General features: G+C 43.8%; 1 protein-coding gene and 1 pseudogene across 1 annotated transcript; both read right to left on the minus strand.

Annotated features, from left to right (window-relative positions):
- Nucleotides 1–276: 276 nt before the first annotated feature.
- LOC115674797 (protein DETOXIFICATION 20-like) lies at nucleotides 277–3,796 on the minus strand. Its single transcript, XM_056321444.1, has 9 exons — nucleotides 3,412–3,796; nucleotides 3,056–3,309; nucleotides 2,151–2,692; nucleotides 1,676–1,762; nucleotides 1,527–1,583; nucleotides 1,204–1,442; nucleotides 995–1,113; nucleotides 731–817; nucleotides 277–561 (listed from the first exon to the last, which is right to left on the minus strand). The coding sequence occupies exons 2-9, from the start codon at nucleotides 3,302–3,304 to the stop codon at nucleotides 469–471; spliced, it is 1,473 nt and encodes a 490-aa protein (XP_056177419.1). The 5' UTR covers nucleotides 3,305–3,309; nucleotides 3,412–3,796; the 3' UTR covers nucleotides 277–468.
- A 13,672-nt stretch (nucleotides 3,797–17,468) lies between these two features.
- On the minus strand, nucleotides 17,469–20,372 carry LOC115667784 (protein DETOXIFICATION 20-like; annotated as a pseudogene).
- Nucleotides 20,373–23,465: the final 3,093 nt, after the last annotated feature.

Below are 23,465 nucleotides of genomic sequence, written 5' to 3' on the forward strand. Positions count from 1 at the left end.
AAATCTGAAACTTCCCGTTGTCTATCAGAAGAAAGTTATTCGGCATTTTGTTTTCAGATTGGACTGCCGCAGCTGCTACGCGCTCTTGGCTCTGTTGATGCTAGAGAGATGTTGCGTCTGGTCGTGCTAATTTGTAAACCTTTTTATGGGATCCAGCAAACATTCATTTGCTGCCGAATGAATTATATCTTTCTCACATTATAATTATGATCCGCAATGCGTGCTTTCTTTTGAGTTGGTGCAAAAATGGTTACAGCAAGAACTACTAGATGAAGGTCGCTGAAGTATGAACGTTTTTCCATCTTCAACTTATAAATTTTGTCTAGTCACTGATAAATTGGTGTGAAAGATCTATTAATCGAGTGGTGTTGGATCATCCAAAATAAGAAAAAGAAAAAAGAACAAAGACAACTTCTTCTCATCCGAAAACCAAAACTGGGATGAAACCGTACACTCTCGAGTTTTCGCTCATCCGTTCGCTTGTTCAGTAGCAGAGCTCTCACCATTGTCTTCTGATCTTTTCAAGAGCCACTTATTGAGCCGTTCCGACGCTTTGTTCACCTATAAAATCAAAGCAATCTTGTAATTGGCTTATAAAAATCTTTCATCACGAAATGGAGACAAAAACACAAGAATCTTGAGTAGTTGCCGATATTTCCAGCTAAAATAACTGCTGCAGCAAATGTAATGTGAAGGCATGAATCTGATAAGGTTCAAAATTTGCATTTACCTGCTCGTCCCAGTTTGTTCTGTAAGTAATAATACCGAGCACCGCTGTCTGAGTTGCGACTCCTGTTATCATCCCTATCCACATACCCTGTGGTCATCAAACAAAGGAGTTTTAGCAGAGTCCGAAACCGAGTCATAGCTATCTTGGCCAGGTATTCTCCAATTAGTGAAGTATCACCTCATCAAACCAAAATTGCAACACAAAATGACGGTTAAGTATCAAGTATCTAGCGAAAAAACAAAAGCAGGGTTCAGGCCTTCTCACCTGAACTTCTAACTTGGCAACATACGCGAGCACGACTCCAAGGGGAACTCCGATCACGTAATAGGAAACTATGTTAACATAGGCAACCGTACTTTGTCTCCCGGAACCTACCGCCACGCCTGCAAGGGACGAACGGATGGGTCAGCAAGAAAGAGTCTGTAACTAAGTCTGCCATTCGCATGACGAGTAGTGGAACAACCCCCGTGTACCTGAGAGCACTGGCTGAACACTGTTAAATAAAATAGAGAAGGCAAGGAGAACTGAGAGTCTTGAAACAGCTTCCACAACGTCTTCCTCACTGGTGAAAATGTAGGCGATCTGTCGACCGAAAACTAGGCACAAGATCCATAAGACAACTCCAATGCTAATTGAGGTGCCCAGGATGACTTTAACGGCAAACAGCGCCGCTTTCGCATTTCCTTGCCCCAATTCATTGGAAACCCTCACACTGTAGGAATTGAAAGGATCGAGTCACATAGCGTCAAGCAAGCACAGAGCAACTCAAAGATTTGCACATGTTCATAAGCCATACCTAGCTCCAGCTAGGAAACCAAGGCCTACCATTAACTCCCAAGCCGAGATGTTGAGGCTGAAAAAGAAAAATCAATTCGTTTCATCACTTTCCTGGCGACTGACATCAAAAGTAGTAGACATAAGATGCCTAATTCGATGCCATCATACCAAATCGAGAAGGCAGATATTGCAACAGCAGCATTCGTCATGTATCCTGCCAAGAGGACTAAAACAGCATTGTACCACAACTCCAAGCTATTTTGATCGAGGACAAAGAAAATGGTATCAGAATGAGGATCGATATACTGGAGAGTGCGTAAATGACATGAATAATCATTGAATGCATCTAATCATGTCTGCAAGTGCTTCACCAAAGACAATAGAGTTGTGTCATGGTATTTCAGTCGGCGAACAACTTACAATAGAACAACAAACCTTAGGAATGTGATTAAGGCAATTCTAGCCTTACCACACCGTTAATGACAAAAAATCATGAAGAAATTTTTTCCAATCCGCCCATCCAACTCCAGAGAAATGGTTTTAAACTGTGTAATTTCTCGCTTGTGATACTTTGAGTGTGTGTGTTCATTCCCCTGGAATTTCTCAGGAGCATAACTCAATTCCGAAGAAAAGAAAGTCTTACCACAACATAATGCCAGAGGATACCGAAAGCTTTATGACGGGCCATAAATCGGCGAATGCAGCCCAGGTGAACCCCTTCAAAGTACTTTCGCACCATCCTCCAAACATATACACAAACTCACCAATCACCACTGACCAATTCGATATTATTAACGCTCCCATTGCTCCTCGGATTCCCCAATCAAGTACATACACAAAGAGCCAAGACAACAAGACATGAATTGCAAACGAGATGGCAGAGAGCCATCCTATGATGGTGTTCTTGAGCTGGCACTGCAAGAAGCTTTGGATGGTAAAGCTGAAAGCAAAGGAGTAGAGGATTGGGATGAACCACAGGGCAATGTAACCAGCGGCTTCGGCTAGTTCATCTTCTTCACCGAGAAGCTTGAAAATGGACGAGGCATAGATATAGACTGGGACCAAGATGGTCGCAGTGACCAGATTGATGATCCAAGATCTTTGCAAGTAAATGCCTAACATGTGGTATTGCTTTGCACCAAATGCTTGCCCACATAATGTTTGAGTTGCGCTAGACATGCCCAACTGCAGGATCAAAAAGTACATTAGCAAAGTCCAGTCAAATTTTCCAGATAAGGCCTTTTTCGAATTTGGTGGATTCAGACAGCCTATTCACCCTCATATTCAACATTCAAGTGAAGCACCTCTCTCAATCGCCCTAATAAAAAATTTGCAGGAAGTTTAGGAAAAAGGTGTAAATTTTGCATAGTTTCTTGGAAACGCATTTAACCCTAGTCCATATTCCTCAGATGATTTAGTTATTATCAGAAATTTTCTAACAAAAGCTGCCAGAGCACATCTGAAATGGTCTGTGTCAAAGTACGGAGGTAATATATTGTGGAGTCCGTCAACTATAGATTGAAGAAAAAAGGGGAGACTAATCCTTACAATTATTCCGCAAGCAAATCGAATGCCAATGATTTGAATGAGCGCATAAGCGGCGAGCTCTGTATCACCAATATGCCCGATGAATGCTTGCGTCACTACAAAGATTCCAAAAGAAGTCCCTCTGGCCAGCATAGCAGGGAAGGTAACTCTCCATATTTCCTTCGACTCCGCCCAGACCTTCCCTGTCAGACTACTTATGTCTTTTGCTTCTGTTCCAAGAAGCCTTTCCTCCATCCTATCGTCACTCATAAATCCTGCCAGAAACATGCGAAGTGTGAAATTCCTCAGGAATGTTTATTTTGCCGATCTACAAATACACAACTTAGACATGACACAAGCAGGTCTTCTAACTCAACCTAGTAGTCCATGTTCAATCCAAACATACTGCAACTGTTGGAGACTGGCCCAGAAACTGGTACCACACAGAATCGTACAAGCTTGGGACACTCCTAATATAGTTAGTGCCTCAGTATGGCAAGAATGTTTTTAAAGTTTGAGACACTCAACATCACATCTCAAGACCACGAGCTCATGAAGGGTAAGAAGTAGCTGTAAACGGACTCGATCAGTGTGAATCACTTCCAACAGCGATCTCTGTGGCAGGCGGCTTGATATATAGCCAAATTACATTTATAAACTCCTCAAAACTGAACATACAAATGTCATCAAGCCGTAAAGGTATGTGGGACCCAATGAGGGCACGTTTCAGAATCTAAAGAAAGTTCTCTTCTACATGAAACCAGCTGAGAGAGAGAGAGAGAGCTTACCTTAGCTTTATACAGAGATCCTTTATGAGACGGTGACTGCTAGAGTAAGAACACTAGCTCGTGAACAGAGCATGAGAAGGAGTGTCGTTTTTCAGGATTAGCTGAGAAAATGGAAGTCAAACAAAAAACAAAACCAGAAGGTTAAGGAAAAAAAAAACAAGAAGAAGTGGGATAGATTGTTAGGTGGTGAATGGCGATGACTGATAAGTGGAACATTGACTTTAATTATGTAAGAAAACACAAGTATGAAAAATAAAAAGGAAGACTTGCTGTTATAAATAATAAATATTGTATCAGCCCCACGTGCTGTAGAAAGGAAAATAATAGCTTTTCAAACGGAGTATATTTATTGATAATAGAGAATATGAAAAACAAAATGGTTCCAGTTTAGTCCTTACGGGAAATTTTGCTTGCACAAACTTACTTTGGATCAAAATACATGTTCATTTCTAGACTGAGTGACCTTCCATGGTTTACAGTGCACATAGGTTAATTTCAAGATAGACTTGTGTAAATCAAAAACTTCCACCGTCTATATTCGTAGTGGAAAGGTCTTACACTGGGTAAGAAACGGGTCCTTAAATATATATTTGGTACCATAAACACTGAATGCCCTCAACACATAAACAGAAAAGATGTATTATAATAGGATATTCCTTCTTGGATTAGTAAATCATGGATAAGCTGTTGTAGTCGGCATTGAAATTCATGGAAGACTAGATGTTGTATGCAAAGTAAATGCATGGTTCCCTAGACGTTTGCTTATATTATGGAGGAACCAATTACTTTAAAATATTATTATGGTAGATATGCTCTTTTGTCTGTCTTCTTAATAGAAAAGTTTTTTAGTGCTTTTCTAAGTCGATCTACCATCTTGGTTTGTTTGTAGGAAGAAAGGCTTAGGAATCTCCAGCAGAGTTTGAGAGTCCCATTTGATGGTTCTCGACTGGAGCATCAAGTAAGTTGGTCTTCGTACTAAACAAGCATATATTCCTAAAATCTTAGATTGAGCAAGTGAATGTAAAAGTAGAGCAAGAAACAGTTAATTTGGCTGAGGAAAGTTCTCCCGTGGATAATACTTACATAGTAGGTTGAGGATAGAATCAAATTCGTTATCTTGCAAGACAGGCTGTGCAGCTTCAAGGAGAGGACGCTTGGAAAATCTGCCAGATTATCTCACTGATGATAACTGTGTGTGGGTTTTGTTGACACCTATTTTTAATTTGCCCAAAATTAATTACACAAAAATTTAGGAATTAATGTCCTTAATTCCTAAGCAAAAAATTATTTCTATTTAAATGCATTGCATATAGAAATTAGGCATATTTTATACTAATAAGGTCTATTAGAATGTTTTTAAAAAAAAAAATCGAGTCGGGTCGGGCCGGGCCCTTTTCTTTTCCCTTTTCCCCCGGGCCCGGCCCTTTTCCTTTTCTTTTCTTCCCCTTCGCGCGGGCCCGGCCCGTTTTCCTTTTCTTTTCTTCTTTCCCCCCCGCAGCTGGGCCTGGCCCGGCCCAACCCTTCTCCTTCCTTCTCCCCCGTCGCTCTCGCTGCCCTGTTCGCCTCTGCTCACCGACGGCAGCGTGACGCACGGCGGCGCCGCTCCTCACCGTCGCTATCTGGCCAGAGGAAGGCCGAGAGAAACTAGCTGTGACGGGATGGCATTAATTGCCGGTCCTGTCATCTCCTATGTTTCCCAGTCTCTCTCTCCCCCCTGTTCGCCTCTGCTTTGGCCCGTGAATCGGACCCCCTTTCTACTACGCTCTTGCCATGGCACTGCCATGGCCACGAAAGTCGTGGGGTGGCGTAGACCGGTGCAGGCCATCGTCACGCCGACGCGGCCGGGCCCAGACTCGTCGGCGGCGGCTATGAAAGACAGAAAGAGAGAGAGAGAGACGGTCGGCCAATTTGGAGAGAAACGGAGAGAGAGTCCGAGAGAGGCCGGAGAGAATCAGAGAGAAACCGAGAAGAGAGAGGAGCCTCGGAGGGTCTTACAGGTCCTAACCGGCCTCGTTGTCACCAGCAAGCCGACCGGCAACCCCCGGAAGCAGCCCCGGTCGGCCATTTTGAGAGAAAACAGAGCAGGGAGAGACACAAAGAGAAAAGAGAGAGAGAGAGAGCGCAAACAGAGATCACGCCGGAGCCAAAAGAGAACCAGCAGTGGTCGTCGACGTCCCCAGACCAGCCGTAAGCCCCTCAGAAGCGTCGCCAACCGGTGAGCCCCCGGCCGAGAACCGCCTCTGTTTTCCCCTGTTTTCCGGCGTGGTTGGGCTGGGACTCGCGCCAGCCGTTTCGTGCGAATCCCGGCCCATACCGACGTCGGTCCCGGTCCCTACTCACCGTCGCAGGCGAACCCAAGCCGGCCGGAGTCGGCCGGATCGCCGGAGGAGGTCGAAATCCCCGTTTTCCACGCGCCCGCCAGGCGTTCGACGAAATGCCTCAACCAGGTTGGTTTTTGTTCCATCGCCGGCCGGCGAACGGTGGTCCGACGGTGGTTCAGGTGAGTGGCACGGCCCAGAGGCAGTCCTAGTCGGGCGATTTGGGGGCGGCGCTTGGGGTCGGCCGGCGGTCGGCTAATTCCCAGCTTCGCCGCGCCCTCTCCCCCGTGGTCACGTGAGTCGGGTCGGATTCGACCCGAATCGGTAGATCCGACCCGGGTCAACGCCTGGGTCGGATCCATTGACTTGGGTCGGTTCCGACCGACCCGAATCAGCAGATTCGACCTGGGTCAACGCCCGGGTCGGATCCGTTGACCCGGGTCAGATCCGACCCGACCCGGTTAATATTATATTATTATTTTATTTTATTTAAAAAAATTTTAAATTTTTTTTTTCTGTATTATTATGCTTTTTTTCTTTTCAAAAAAAAATTAATTTTTTTTAAATTATGTTATATCTAAGTTTTTAATTTATTGCTGTATTATTATGCATATTATTGTCTTATTTAAATTAGACAAGCCTGAGATTGCGCGTTAATATTTTGCATGTTATTTTTATTATCGCCGTATTATTATGCATGTTTTTAATACAATCGCATGAGTTGTGTTTTGAATGTCATCTGACTTAGTTAAGGTTAGAACCTTAGGCTGCATGAATTGTTGTGTTCTTGACTGCTGATCGTTTCTGATTATGCACTCGCTTGATCACCTCACATGTTAGGAGAAAGGTCCTAAAATCAATCCAAATTGCCTGACAAATATTTTCAAAAAATGAACAGGGTAAAAAGGTACCGAAAGGGCATTAGTTATCCAACTAGTGTAACCAAGTCCCCGAATTCAGTTAATCTCTGGTTCGCAGGAATAGGGTGATTCTCCCATCACCCTATTTGGGTTTCTAATCGGCCCACCCCAAATCGATTAGTGGCGACTCCTCGATATAAATCACCTGCATGTTAAGAAACTTAAACCCTAAGTCGCGATATGGTATGGGCTTGGGAGAGCCCGAGTTAAGTCCCAAACCTAGACTTAGCACGTACCAGGCGAGCCCCCCTTTTTTGCATGTTCGATAAAAAAAGGGCTCGGGAGTTCGGTCGCGACAGACTGGCGACTCCGCTGGGGAAATGCATTTTTTAAAGTGGACTTAGGCCAAAAAATTTTTATCCTATTCAAAATAATTTTTTTTTGGCAGCAAGGACTCTAGGTACGATACTAACTTTAAGGTGTTTTTTGTGCTTGCAGGTTCGAATTGATTGTTTATAATTTGTTGTGCATGCTTTAATGATTTAGCACTACACCGTTACACACACTACCACGCTGCCGGACCTGGGCCGCGATAGGGCATTTTAGGATGGTGTTAAGAAAGATACGACCTCGAACGCGAGCCCGCGATGTAGAGGTTGCCTTTCTTTTCTCCGAAATTTATTTCTAAAAAAATCGTAAAGAAATATCTTTAGCCGCTATTCGCGTGACTATAAGATATTCCTTTCGATTTGGCCGAGGTTAAAAGGACTTGACACCAACGCGAGGCTGCGACGGTCAGGCACCCTTTTAATTTCATTTTGCTGAACCAGTCTAAATAGAAATCGAACCTCACTCCTCATGCGCATGTCTCTGTGATTGCCATGGTTCCTGGTAAAGTAAGTTTTCTATTCATGCACTTTGCAATTTATTTATTTTTGTATATTCCGGTCGGTCCATGATTAGTCGAGGTTAGTTGTGGATTTAATACCGTAATCGTTTTGGAAGAAATAGTTACTAAAATTTTTTCAGAGTACTTACTTCCAATTTGTACCTTTATTTTTATAAACACATTACAAATCATTGTTTTCCCATACGATTTCTTGTCGTTTTCAAAAAAGGAAAAATTTGTGTATAAATAAAAAAACGCACCCCGGTAACACTACCAGTGCTTTGACCTGGTGGTACCCGGTAGTGAAAGTGGTCCGAGGCGACCGGGGTTCGAACCCCGGGGACGCCGTTTGTAATGAATATATAAATAAAAACTTTTTTGCTTCTGATATTTTTTATAAATAAAAAATGCGTGATAGACAGATGCAATACTAGACTCAGTCATGGACTGATCATTTATGCGATTTTATATTCATTCGTTGCCATTTTTCTAACAGGTAATTACGAATTATACCAACCTGCCAAGTAAAAATGGCTGAAAAAGATATGACAACTCGTGTGGCGGACATGGAGACCGAAATGAAGCAAGTCTTCGCCTTTCTTCAGCAACTCTCAAAACAAGTGGAACATCTGTCAGTCCGCTTAGATCAACTCACCATGACTCCACTTCGCCATCCAAGACCAGGGGTGATGATTCAAATGGAGCCCTCCGGTCTCAACCAAAAGGGTAAAGACGTCATAGCTGACAATGTCCACGAGTCCCCTGATCCTAAGGAATTGAGCACTCTATGCCCAAAGTTCATGCAACATGAACAATACAAACCCAGTATCCCTTCATCACAAAAGCGAAACAACCGGAGACAGTTCACTCCCCTCCCAGGACCTCCGTCTTAGATGCCGGCAATACTCGGAAGAAAGGGCTGCTCTCCACCGAACCAAAGCGACCTAATCCCGAGAGCTTTTCAAACTACAACCCGTCTAAAAATGTGATTATCACATGGGCGAGGTGGGACATTCAAGCGATGGGTGCTATACTCTTAAGCACCGAATTCAAAACCTCTTTGGATACCAAGACTTTCTCATTCGAGACCGAGTGAAGGGAATGGGCGCAAGCCCGCTGAGTAGAACTCCTCTCATCCTTTTGCATGAATCCCTGGAAAAGGGGCTATCCTTGCATTTTGTTTTTTGTAGTCATTTGCCGGAAGAAATGTCTTTTTGAATTCACCCTCTTTTGAGGTTGTAAATCCGTGTATTGTAAATAAATAATGTTTTGAGGGCCTGAGGAAGTATCCCAAACCGGTCCGTTGATGATATCCAGCCATGTAAAGGAAAGTGTTCTGAGGCCCGGGCTTCCTCATGCTTCCTCGTTTCTAAGCTTTTGAAAATAGAACAAACGTTTTATCATTTTTCAAAAGGGCCAAAAAAAGAACGGTGGTGGACAAGCGTGCATGCTCTTAGCCCTGTTTGTTTTTCTAACTCACTCACTTCGTGTCTCAGAGCGTACTCCTTTTTGATTTGTTATTACAAAGGGGACATTTGAAAATGACACAAGCTGAAGAGCACACCAGACCCTGATGATGCTAGCGGACCAACTCATCTGATTGGGGCAGTCTGAGCAAAGATCATCCAACCTTCAAATGAAACATGGGGCAAATCTCACTACTACCAGTGGGTGATATCAACCCCAGAAAGTCAAAGAGAATGCTGACCATTCCTTGACCCCATGATGAGCGAAACATCATTTCGTACAAAAGTCGGGGGCAGATCAAGAAAAGATTACCTCTTTTGAAAGAAAAAGGTATGTCTTATTCCTAAACAAATTTTGGAAATGACATTCTATCCCTTTTCTTTTGCAGATAATGAACTGGGGAACATGTTAGACCCTGACGTGCTAGCGAGCCGGATAGAGCACCAATGTCGGGACCCATCGAATGAAGCATGACGAAGGAGCGCTTAATTGGGAGAGCAGACTATGGGGCATGCAATCTCCCAGTCCATCAAAAAAGGTGTATTTCGTTCCTAAAGTTCATCCACTTTAGCTTGGAAATGACATGTCTTTTCCTTTTACATAGGACAAAATTGAGTAAACAACACTCATGGTAGCAAGTCTAACCGGAAAGGGTTTCGCACATGACAAACTTGCGTCCAGGTCGATCCTGGCAACCACGGAAGTTTCGATGGCAGTCACGCCCATATCCGTCAAAGACCTTTAAAGCAGAAATTAGCTTTGCTGCGAAGTTTCCCATGCAAGCAACTGCACATGCCTGTGTAATCAGGAATCGGAGCATCCACGAGAAACTCCTCAACATGCTGAAACTGCATTGATACAGCATGCGCTGACAATAGAACCCTCTATTCGGGAGCACCCCTAATTATAGAGGATTTCATTCGAGCTTCGAGACCTAGAATATGGAGGAGCAGACTGAGACAAAGAAGGCTGAACAAAGTAAAGAGGAGAAAAGACTCTGCTAGCTTTGAAGGCAAAATTGAAGAAGGGTAATTTGTATCGTTCTCAATTTACCCTCAATCCTCTCATTTCTAACATAAGCTCCTGTTTTTGTTAGGAGGGAATTATCGACATCCGAGGAAACTCAAGGAGTTGTCAATTTAATTTCAAATAAAGGGAATCACGAAGGGTAATGTTGTATCATTCCCAATTCCTGTCCCTCAAAGAGCCGTTCATTAACACGGTCTTTCTTATTACCTTGCAGGTTTGCCCTACTGTTGCAGCATAGGTAAGTATTTCTTTCCCTTAAAACTTTAAGAGTTGAAAGAATCAAAAGAAAGATGAAACATGTTAAAGTAAATAAATGCTTAACCTTCCCCAAAGTGCATCGCATATCTTTTGGAAAGGAATTTTGCATGGTAATTTTACTTGTTTAATTCACAAATTCCCTGTGAAAATCTTGACAATTCGACGAATGGTGTCGAACTGCTCCGATGTATTGAACGAGATGTCTCAGGATGATGAGAGGCAATCCTTAGCCTAAACACATTCTCAAGTACCAAACCCTTGCAAGATGAGCGAAAAGGTTTCACTTATACAAGGTAAAGAGATTTCTCGCATAAGGTACGGTAGCCAAAATGACGAGAGGCAGTTCATTTCTCTGCCTCATGCACTACCATTAATCCTTTGCTTGACCATTTGAGCCCATACACTTGGAGGTTCTTTTTAAATCACCCCTATCAAGAACCACCCCACATCGGGGCAGCTTGAGGTAAATCAGCATCACAGGGAGAATTCAAATTCAGAGGGAGCAAGAAGAGCGTCCCTCCCTTTCGATCACCGCCCCTGTGACTTCGGCTTCGTCGTTTTCACGGATCCGGTGGTCCTCGACAGAGTCTTCCAAGACAAGCACACCATCAACGGCCGGACAGTCGAGGCTAAGAGGGCTTTGTCAAGAGAGAGCAGCAAACTAAAGCTTGTCCAAAATGCCAACATCTTATTGATAACAGTGATGAGCAAGACAAGAAGGATGAGGAGTTTGTAATATCTAAAATTTTCTATGATCATCAGCTGCAACAGCTCGCACAAGGTGAAAAGATGAATAGAAATTTTCTTGCTCTCATTTGCATTAATCTTTGAGTGTTTTTATTGCAGATGAACTCTCACAATAATTTAAGTGCCTTAGGATGACGAAGAGCGGTTCTTCTTCTATCCCATACACTTATATCCCTTGCTAGCCCAATTGAGCCGGCGATTTCATTTCGTACCAACCCAGTTGGTGATCATCCCCTACACCGGGGCAAGGCAAAAGTCACCACAGCTTGAGCATCAGGGTCCAAAATACCGAATCAAGATGAAGACTCCAAGAGCCTAATAACATTGTTCTGCTCAAACTTGTTTAGGCTTGTCAGGCTAGTCCTGACAACACCAAAAGAACAGCAAAAAAAATGCTAAAAACTAGGGGTATGAAAAAGCAGTGTACCTAGTAAAAGCAAGGCCAATGCCCACAAACAAAAAGCAATCAAAAAGTAAATTCCGACTGTAAAGGAATTTGTATGCCCAAGCAAATTTGCAACTATTGGACAAAAGTCCAAGAAGCCAAGGTGCCAAATTACTCTAGGAAATTGTCCAAGAGGATCCTGACAGTGAAGAAAAAGATGGGTGACAACGCCAAGATGATCACTAACTTTTACCCTTACACACATTTTTGAGCCTAACGATCCTTTCGTTTCTCAACCTGTGAACTGAGCCCGCGTTACGTCCCTTATGAAGTCTCTTCTGATTAGGGCACTTGATTTAACGTGGAATTTCAAATGTTTATAAACAGCGCTCGAGGAAGTGCGAGCAAGACTATTTCTATCTCGTTTTGCAGGGTTCTTGACTTGTAAACCCGGAGATGATTGTAGAATATTTTCTTTCATGGCCTTGACTCGGACAGTCTCCTTCGTTAAGCCATTGACCAAGCCTACATTACGACCCTGAAGAAGACCTTTCAGATTGCCAGCGTCGTACTGTTTGCGAGAAAACTCAGACCCTTATAGATGTGATAACGGTCAGATTGAGTATTTTCGATGTTCCCGCATTAATGGACGGGACAAATAGCCCTTTTCAATGAGAGCGAGTGGAAAGTCCTTTCTGACTGAGGATCCCTCGTTCAGCATCTCGAGAAGTCCACCTCCCAAGTGAAAATTGTCTTAATTGACCCTCGCTGGATGTTTGGTGATGCAAATATGGCAAAATCATCATGCATGAACTTTCAAATACACATTCTGGGATAGCCTAGCTTGTCTATCCTTGATGAATGCATGCATGTTTGTGCTAACCCTCTTTGACAGGTAAAATATCCTCAAAGACTCAAAGAACATATGACCTTTGGAGCGTCTCCAAAGATGTCACAAAAAATTTTCTTCCGCTCCCCAAGTGGAATTGACACAGCATGCTTTTGCAGCTTAGAGTTCTAATCCCCAGTGATAGAACATGAAAATTCGGGCACTGGAGAAGCCCTCATTATCATCACAAAAAAGATGCCCTGAAAAAGGTCGGGTATTCAGCAGATGATACATCAAACCTCCGGGTAAGAAATCCCAGGTATTTCATCAGATTTCTTTTCAAACTACCCAGAAGGTAAACGGGGTGTTTCTTTGAAAAAGAAAAGCATCTTGACTAGCTGGTCAAGATATTTCATACGATATTCAAGAATAGCCTCAATTGTCTATTTTTCCGATGAATACGTATGTCTTTGCACAAAAAAAACTTGTCTGACAGGAGACACGCCCTTAAGAGGCAGGAACGTGCCCAGGTAAGTACATTTTACCCATGCCGGTTCCAAAAATCCAGGTACCTATGATTGTTATGGTACCCCCCTCTGAACATCGGATTGACCCCGTTGTTCACCCTCTGAACATCGGATTGACCCCTTTGTTCACCCTCTGAACATCGGATTGACCCCGTTGTTCACCCTCTGAACATCGGATTGACCCCGTTGTTCACCCTCTGAACATCGGATTGACCCCGTTGTTCACCCTCCTGAGCATGTGACTGACCCCCATGTTCCCATCAAATCCTCGGGCGAGGACCCCCAGGTGCTCATCGTTTGAGCCTTTTCAAGACCTGCTGGCGAAGACCCACCAGGCAAACCAACAAATCCTCGGGCGAGGACCCCCAGGTGCTCATCGTTTGAGCCTTTTCAAGACATGCTGGCTAGGATCCACCAGGCAAACCGTCAAACCCTCGGGCGACGACCCCCAGGTACTTTGACAAACAAAATCCAGTCCAGTCAAGGCTGACCAGAAGAAAGGTTCGGGTCCTAGACAAACAAAATCCGATCGATCAAGGCGACCAGAAGAAAGGTTCGGGTCCTAGGCAGACCAAATGAAATCCAGTCAAGGCGGACAGAAGAAAGGTTCGGGTCCTAGGCAAGCGATTTCCCCCAGTCAAGGCGACCGAAGAAAGGTTCGGGTCCTAGACAAAAGCAATCCCCGTCAAGGCGACCGAAGATAGGTTCGGGTCCTAGACAACCCATTTTTTTCGTCAAGGCGACCGAAGACAGGTTCGGGTCCTCGACACACAATATCAACTATCTGGAATTACTCTACCCTTCGGCAAGGTAAGTAGCCCCAGGTATGTTTTCATTTGCTCTAGCATGCATCATCTTATATCGCATCATAAAAATGGGACTCCAGTCTCGCCAAAAATAGCATTCATTGAGCATGCATGGGCCAAATTTAGGTGTCATTTTATCTTTGAATGTAACTTCTACGAGCGCAACCTCTGCAAGCTCACCTTCAAAGAGGGGCAGCTGTTGACACCTATTTTTAATTTGCCCAAAATTAATTACACAAAAATTTAGGAATTAATGTCCTTAATTCCTAAGCAAAAAATTATTTCTATTTAAATGCATTGCATATAGAAATTAGGCACATTTTATATTAATAAGGTCTATTAGAATGTTTTAAAAAAAAAAAAATTCGAGTCTGGCCGGGTCGGGGCCGGCCCGACCCGGCCCTTTTCTTTTCCCTTTTCCCCCGGGCCCGGCCCGTTTTCCTTTTCTTTTCTTCTTTCCCCCCCGCAGCTGGGCCTGGCCCGGCCCAGCCCTTCTCCTTCCTTCTCCCCCGTCGCTCTCGCTGCCCTGTTCGCCTCTGCTCACCGACGGCAGCGTGACGCACGGCGGCGCCGCTCCTCACCGTCGCTATCTGGCCAGAGGAAGGCCGAGAGAACACGCCGACGGGACTGGCATTAATTGCCAGTCCTGTCCTCCCTGTTTTCCCAGTCTCTCTCTCCCCCCCTGTTCGCCTCTGCTGCCCCGCTGAATCGGACCCCCCTGCTCTACTCTGCTCTGCACCGGCCTGCCATGGCCACGAAAGTCGTGGGGTGGCGTAGGCTGGTGCAGGCCATCGTCACGCCGATGCGGCCGGGCCCAGACTCGTCGTCGGCGGCTATGAAAGACAGAAAGAGAGAGAGAGAGACGGTCGGCCAATTTGGAGAGAAACGGAGAGAGAGTCCGAGAGAGGCCGGAGAGAATCAGAGAGAAACCGAGAAGAGAGAGGAGCCTCGGAGGGTCTTGCAGGTCCCAGCCGGCCTCGTCGTCACCAGCAAGCCGACCGGCAACCCCCGGAAGCAGCCCCGGTCGGCCATTTTGAGAGAAAACAGAGCAGGGAGAGACACAGAGAGAAAAGAGAGAGAGAGAGAGAGAGCGCAAACAGAGGTCACGCCGGAGCCAAAAGAGAACCAGCAGTGGTCGTCGACGTCCCCAGACCAGCCGTAAGCCCCTCAGAAGCGTCGCCAATCGGTGAGCCCCCGGCCGAGAACCGCCTCTCTGTTTTCCCCTGTTTTCGGCGTGGTTGGGCGGGACTCGCGCCCGGCCGTTTGCGCGAATCCCGGCCCATACCGACGTCGGTCCCGCCCCACACTCACCGTCTCGAAGCGAACCCAAGCCGGCTGAGTCGACGGATCGCCGGAGGAGGTCGGAATCCCCGTTTTCCACGCGCCCGCCGGGCGTTCGACGAAATGCCTCAACCGGGTTGGTTTTGTTCCATCGCCGGCCGTGAACGGTGGTCCCGGCGGTTCGGAGTGAGTGGCACGGCTCGAAGGCGATCCTAGTCGGGCGATTTGAGGGGGCGGCTGCCTGGGTCGATCCGGTGGTCGGTAGTTCAGCCAGCCGGCGCCCTCTCCCCGCGGTGCAGTGAGTCGGGTCGGATTCGACCCGGATCGTGATCCGACCCGGTCAACGCCGGGTCGATTCCGACCGACCCGGATCAGCAGATCCGACCCGGGTCAACGCCCGGGTCGGATCCGACCCGACCCGGTTAATATTATATTATTATTTTATTTTATTTAAAAAAATTTAAATTTTTTTTTTCTGTATTATTATGTTTTTTTTCTTTTCGAAAAAAAAAATTAAATTTTTTTTTAAATTATGTTATATCTAAGTTTTTAATTTATTGCTGTATTATTATGCATATTATTGTCTTATTTAAATTAGACAAGCCTGAGATTGCGCGTTAATATTTTGCATGTTATTTTTATTATCGCCGTATTATTATGCATGTTTTTAATACAATCGCATGAGTTGTGTTTTGAATGTCATCTGACTTAGTTAAGGTTAGAACCTTAGGCTGCATGAATTGTTGTGTTCTTGACTGCTGATCGTTTCTGATTATGCACTCGCTTGATCACCTCACATGTTAGGAGAAAGGTCCTAAAATCAATCCAAATTGCCTGACAAATGTTTTCAAAAAATGAGCAGGGTAAAAAGGTACCGAAAGGGCATTAGTTATCCAACTAGTGTAACCAAGTCCCCGAATTCAGTTAATCTCTGGTTCGCAGGAATAGGGTGATTCTCCCATCACCCTATTTGGGTTTCTAATCGGCCCACCCCAAATCGATTAGTGGCGACTCCTCGATATAAATCACCTGCATGTTAAGAAACTTAAACCCTAAGTCGCGATATGGTATGAGCTTGGGAGAGCCCGAGTTAAGTCCCAAACCTAGACTTAGCACGTACCAGGCGAGCCCCCCTTTTTTGCATGTTCGATAAAAAAAGGGCTCGGGAGTTCGGTCGCGACAGGTTTTAAGCTAAAACTCCGGGTAAATCTGAGCAGATTATTTGCATTTATGATTGTCCCATTCTCCTGTTTTCTTACGTTGTTTAGGCTGCGAATGATAACCATTCTATTTCTTTATTTTTTCATTTTTCTATTTTGGGGAACAGTTTTTGAACAGACATCCGTTTTGTAACGCAATTTCATTCTTCTATATCTGAAACAAATTTTGATTTAAAAAATAGGCTTGGAACAAAAATGAAAAGTAAAAATTTTATACTTTTTTATTTCCGGAACAAAAATGAGAAATAAAAATTCTTTTTATCGCTCGCTCTTACTACTAGCCGGTTGACCGCCTACCACCCATTGCCGCCCACCTACCGTCCGCCGCCATGGGCTGCCGCCACCTGCCTACCCCTGCCGCCTGCCTCCTGCCGCCAGCCGTCGCCCATCTCCTGCCGTCGGCCATCGCTCGCCTCCTACTGCCGTCCTCCGCACTAGCCATGCCACCCGCCATTCGCCGCCCACTCACCGGTCGTCTGGGAGGGAGAAATTTTGTGCCGTTATCAAACAAATTTTAATTTCGGGAATAGAAATTTTGTGTCATTATCAAATGCGTATTTTTGTTCAGAAACTCATCGATGGAACAGAAATAGAAAAAAAAAATTGATTTCTGAAACAGAATGGTCGTCATTCACGCCCTTAATATATGGCAACGAGGGCAACAATATGCTGACTTTTGAGACGAGTGAGTGGACGGATTGTTTTGGCCATCGAGTAGGTTGCACATTGATTTATAAACACGGGTTCCACCAATTTCCACTCATTGCATTCCCGTATTGCAATGACCTGCTATCAGATCAAGTTATCCAGCGTATCGTTTCATATTGGACTGCCACCGCCGCTACCTCCTCTGTCAAAGCTAGAGCGATGTTGCCTTTGGGTCCTTATAGCTTGTTAAATCTTTTATATCATTTAGCAGTATTTCAATTGCCGTTGGATGAGTTAAGCTTTCTTACACCATAATTTTGACCTGCAATATGTGCTTTCTTTCGAGTAGGTGCAAAAATGGTTACAGCAAGAACTACTAGAAGAAGGTCGCTGAAGCATGAAAGATTTATCAATCGGATAGGGGTTGGATCAACGTATCTGTGGCTGTCATAATACGGGCCAAAAAAGAGAGAAAAACGGAGCAACTTGTCCTCATCCACAAACCTAAACTGAGATGAAACCGTATGCCCTTCAGTTTTCACTTATCCGTTCAGATGTTCAGTAGTAGAGCTCTCACCATTGTCTTCGGATGTTTTCAAGAACCACCTATGGAGCTGCTCCGACGCTTTGTTCACCTATAAAATGAAAGCAATCTTGTAATTGGCTTTTAAAACTCTTTCATCACGAAAGTGAGACTAAAACAGAAGAATCTTGAGATCTTGCTGATATTTTCAGCTAATACAACTCTTGCAGCATATGTCATGTGAAGGCATGTAACTGATATGGTTCAAAAGTTGCATTTACCTGCTTGTCCCAGTTCGTTCTGTAAGTAATAAAACCGAGCACCGCTGTCTGAGTTGCGACTCCGATTATCATCCCCATCCATATACCCTGTGGGCATCACACAAAAGAATTTCAGCAGAGTCTGAAATCGAGTAATGGCTTATCTTGGCTGAGTATTCTCTGAATAGTGAAGTGTTGCCCCATCAAACCAAAAAAGTAACACAAAATGACAGTCCAGTCTCAAGTTCCCAGCGAAAGACGAGCAGATTCAGGCCTCCTTACCTGAATTTCCAACTTGGCGACATACGCAAGCACAACTCCTAGAGGCACTCCGATCACGTAATAGGAACCTATGTTAACATAGGCAACCATACTTTGTGTCCCGGAACCTATTGCCACACCTGCAAGGGATGAACGGACGGGTCAACAAGGACGAATCTGTAAATAATTCTACCATTCACGTCATGAGTAGTGGAACAGCCACTACTTTACCTGAGAGCACTGGCTGAACACTGTTGAGTAAAATAGAGAAGGCAAGGAGAACTGAGAGGCTTGAAACAGCTTCCGCAATGTCTTCCTCACTTGTGAATATGTAGGCGATCTGTCGGCCGAAAACAAGGCACAAGATCCAAAAGACAACTCCAATGCTAATTGAGGTGCCCAAGATGACTTTAATGGCGAACACTGCTGCTTTCGCATTTCCTCGCCCCAATTCATTGGAAACCCTCACACTGTAGTAATTGAAAGGATCGAATCACATAGTGTCAAGCAAGCACAGAACAACTCAAAGTTGCTCAGGTTCATCATAGGCCATACCTAGCTCCCGTTAGGAAACTGAGGCACATCATGAGCTCCCAAGCCGAGATGTTGAGGCTGAAAAAGGAAAACCAATTCCGTTCATCACATTTTTGGCCACTTACCAAATTGATGGCAGATATTGCAACAGCAGCATTTGTCATGTATCCTGCCAAGAGGACTAGGACACTATTGTACCATAACTCCAAGCTATTTCGATCAAGGATGAACAAAATGGTCAGAGTAAGGATCGTGCTTCACCAAAGACAATAGAGTTGTGCCGTGGTATTTCAGTTGTTGTGAACTGACGCCAGAACACAAACCTTAGGATCGTGATTAAGGCAATTCTAGCCTTGCTGCATTATTAATGACATGAAGAAATTTTTTTTCCCAATCCACTCATTCAACTCTGAGAAACGGATTTAAACTATGTAATTTTTCGCTGGTGATATTTTGCGTATGCGAGTTCATTCACCAGGAAATTCTCAGGGGCATAAATGAAATTCAATGAAAAGAAAGTCTTACCACAACATAATGCCAGAGGATACCGAAAGCTTCATGACGGGCCATAAATCGGCGAATGCAGCCCAGGTGAACCCCTTCCAAGTACTTTCGCACCAGCCTCCAAACACATACACAAACTCACCAATCACCCCTAACCAATTCGATATTATCATCGCACTCATTGCTCCAAGGATTCCCCAATCAAGTATGTACACGAAGAGCCAAGACAAGAAGACATGAATTGCAAATGAGATGGTGGAGAGCCATCCTATGACGCTGTTCTTAAGCTGGCTCTGCAAGAACATTTGGATGGTAAAGTTGAAAACAAAGTAGTAGAGGATCGGGATGAACCACAGGGCAATGTACCCAGCAGCTTCGGCTATTTCATCTTCTACACCGAGAAGCTTGAAAATGGACGAGGTATAGACAAAGACCGGGACCAAGATGGTCGCAGTGACCAGATTGATGATCCAAGATCTTTGTAAGTAAATGCCTAACATGTGGTATTGCTTTGCACCAAACGCTTGCCCACATAATGTTTCGGTTGCACTTGACATGCCCAACTGCAGGATCAAAACGTTCATTTGCAAAGTTCAGTCAAATTTTCCCGATAATGCCTAGTCAAATTTGGTGGATTCACACAACCTATACACCCTAATATTCAATATTCAATTCAAGCCCCTCTCTCGATTGCCCATATTCCATAATTTGCAGAAAGTTCAGCAAAAATAACGCGCAAATTTGATAGTTTCTTGGAAACATGATCGATACAGATCCATATTGATCAGACTATTCACTCATTATCAGAATTTCCCACCAGAAGCTGCCGGATCACATCTGAAATGGTCAGTGTGGAATTAGCAACTCAATATATTGTGGAGCCAGTTAACTAAAACAGTCCTAAAAATTATGTTGGTAAGACATTAACTTGAAAAGGGGGAAGACTAATCCTTACAATTATTCCGTTGGCAAATCTCATGCCAATGATTTGTATGAGCGCATAAGCAGCTAGCTCAGTATCACTAATGTGTCCGATGAACGCTTGCGTCACTACAAAGATTCCAAAAGTAGTCACTCTGGCCAACATAGCAGGGAAGGTAACTCTCCATATTTTCTATGACTCCGCCCACACCTTCCCTGTCAGACTACTTTTATCTTTTGCTTCCGTACCAAGAAGCCTTTCGTCCATCCTGCCAGAAGAACGCGAAGCGTGAAATTCTCTGGGAATGTTTATATTGCGGATACACAGAGACACAGTTCATAGAATGACACAAAAGAAAGATCTTAATACTCAGCCCAGTAATCATTGTATAGTCTGAACGCACTGCAGCCGTGGGAGAGTGGCCGAGAAACTAGATCCACACAAAATCATAAAGTAGTTTTTTCGCTATCTTTTCAAGGGAAAGGACACGACAATTTTTGCAAACATTCGTTGTAGGTGCTATATCACGTCGGATTTTTGATACTTGAGTGAACGCTATTAAAAAATCACGACACTTAAGTGATCAGTTGAAAGTTATGATAATTTAAGTAAACCTTTTTTTTTTAAAGTTATGATATTCAAATAGTTGAAAACTAAGTCATGGCACTCGAGTGATATAAGTTATGTCAATTTAGTCCAAACCATCAAGTCACCATATACTTAAAAAGTTATGACAATTAAGTCATCAGTTATGACATTTAATTTTTTTTTTTAGAAGTTATAATATTGTGGTCGAAAAATAAGTTACCGGATGCTAAGTGAGACAAGTTATGGCAACACCCAAACAGTTAAGCCTGGCTAGCCCACAGCAGCCCCAGCGAGCTACTGCACCGCCACTACACCGTCAACTCCTAGCCGCATCCCTGCAGTTCTTGCCAGCTACCATCTCAGCCCGGCAAGCGAGCTTCAGACCAGCTCCGACACCGCATCTCTGCCCTCGCTCAGCTGTGAATCTCAATCAAGTTTCCAACCTTCCCGATACTTTCCTTGCAGGTTTCCTGGAGCACCATCAGCTACCAATGGATCTCGCTGCCCTGGAGCCCCCTCGCCGAGCCTCTTAGCCTTCACTGCTGTCCCTGCAGCCCTTGCGGTTTCCCTAACCATCACGACAAGCTCCAGAGTCTCCCGGTGTCCTTGTGAGCGTCCATGCAAGCCCAAAAGTCCCTTGCTAGTGCTGGTTTTCCCTACTCGTTGCTCCTCAATCGCGTTGGCTGTGCCACCTCGCCGGTGATTCACCTTGTAAGTCGACGTCTCATCCACTTGACTTCCGCCTCACTTTGGTCATCGCTAAGTCAAACCCTAAACTAAGGTAAGAGCAAGGATGGTTATTGGGATATGTGCACCCAAAGTACTAAAATTTATCCCGAAAGTACCGTTAAGTCTTAAAACTTACAAAAAGGACAATCGAGTCCTAAAACTTGTTAAGTTAAGGCAAACAAATACTTCAGTTAAAACTTCCTACCAACTCTAATTTGAGTTGTTTAACCACATGAACTTTTGTTGCATTTAACTTTCTCATATGATGAATCATGTCATTAATATATTACGATTGTTGATTTCTTGCTATTGTAAAGAGAGGATTGACAGTTTCATTGCACCTGCAGGAAAGCCATCGGGAAAGCCATCCTCTTCGGCTGGCCATCAGGTTCTTAGAACTGCTTAAAGAAGATGAAATGGCTTTCGGTAATCTTTATTGCGTAGCCTCTCAAATGATGGATGCCCAATGGCTAGCAAAGCATCCGTCGACATGGAATTTAATGAGATAGGTTACCCAAGATAAACTATAATGAGATACTGTTGAAGCTTTCCTCTATGTATAATTCAAACATCTTCAAACACTTCAGTTTCATCTATATTTTTTCGTCAGGATGTCTTCAAATTAACAAGAGCGCGGCTGGAGCGTGAGCTCTCTCCTGAGGATGTTTCTAGCATCAGGGACTTACCTGCGTACAATCTGCTAAAGTCGTAATCTGTAGCTGAGATATATATTGTAATATTTGAATTTTTAAGGAAAAAATAAAAAGAAAAAGCGTTGAAAAGTCAGCATATCAGAGAAAAGTGGACGCGAGAGCAGGCACGGCTGAAAACAGAGGAGGAAAGGGGAAAAGAAAGGAAAGAAAGAAAGAAGAATAAAAAAGGAGGAAGAAAGAAGAGAGTTCTTGTCACGGATTATTTGCCAAGCCGATTCAATTACGTATTGCAACGTCCGGTAAGTGCTCGCACCCTTCGTGCATCTAATCGGAGTAGTTTTCAAAGTTAGTCTCGTATCGAAAGTTTTATGAAATTCATTTAGTTAGAGTGAAATTTTAGAGTTTCACGTGCGAATTTCGCGTTGCGTTTAGGTTTTAATAGTCACTTTGAGTGTATGATTTGTTAGCGCGTAGGAGTTGTTTCGTTATGGTTTTAGCGTTCGTATCTGAGTAGCGTTTTATTCGATTTTGACGTTGATTTTCGTTTCATTGTAAGGATTACGAGATGGTTGGCTCATTTAGCTACGTGTTGTTGGTTTTGGGTATTCCTATGTGAGTGATATTATCTCTTCTATGAATTTGTCATGTCTTGAAAGCAATAAAAATTTGATATATTATGAGTCATGAAAGAGCATATTTGTTGTATAAAATTTTAGATCGGTATTTACTACGTTTTGGTATTTGTGAATGGTTTGAGAATCCTTTTAAGAAATGTGTTGCAAAAGGTTATATTATGATTTGTGAAATGGATTCTAAAATGCCTTGGGAAACATATTGTGATTTATGAAATGGTTTCCAGATTTGGCTTCGTGTATTATGGAAGATGTTGGTTTGGTATTGATGCTCAGTATCGTTGTGAGCGCATTGAGGGACTTGTGGGCCAGTTAGGATATCATTTGTGGGCCGAGCCACCGGCTTATAATTAGTGGAGACCTTGTTAAGGAGGAATCCTGGTCGCCTTGTCACAAGGCGTTGTGTCATGACCATGGTTAGATATTTGTGCGCAAGTTTGGTCAATGAATGGTCCATTGACATATGATTTGAGATTGGCTAATAAAATGGACCATGGCGTGTTATTTGATGAGACCAATAAATAAAATAGACAATTAATATATGAGTCGTAAAGATTGATCAATGGACTGAACCATTGATGTTTGTCATAATATTATTGATTTAACGAATGTTTTATGATATTTCTATGGTTATGTTGAAGCATATATAACTCGTTCTTATTTTGTATATGTATTATATACTGAAATTGAGATAAGTGAGTTTTGTTATTGTTTTGTGAAGTGGGTGCTCGATCTACTTGGAAGAGACATGTACTACTCACTGGGCTATGGTT

This window comes from Syzygium oleosum, unplaced genomic scaffold (genome assembly GCF_021117445.2).
Source record: "Syzygium oleosum isolate NSW1041296 unplaced genomic scaffold, Sole_v2.1 Sole_v2.23, whole genome shotgun sequence".
In the NCBI taxonomy this organism is placed as follows: domain Eukaryota; kingdom Viridiplantae; phylum Streptophyta; class Magnoliopsida; order Myrtales; family Myrtaceae; genus Syzygium; species Syzygium oleosum.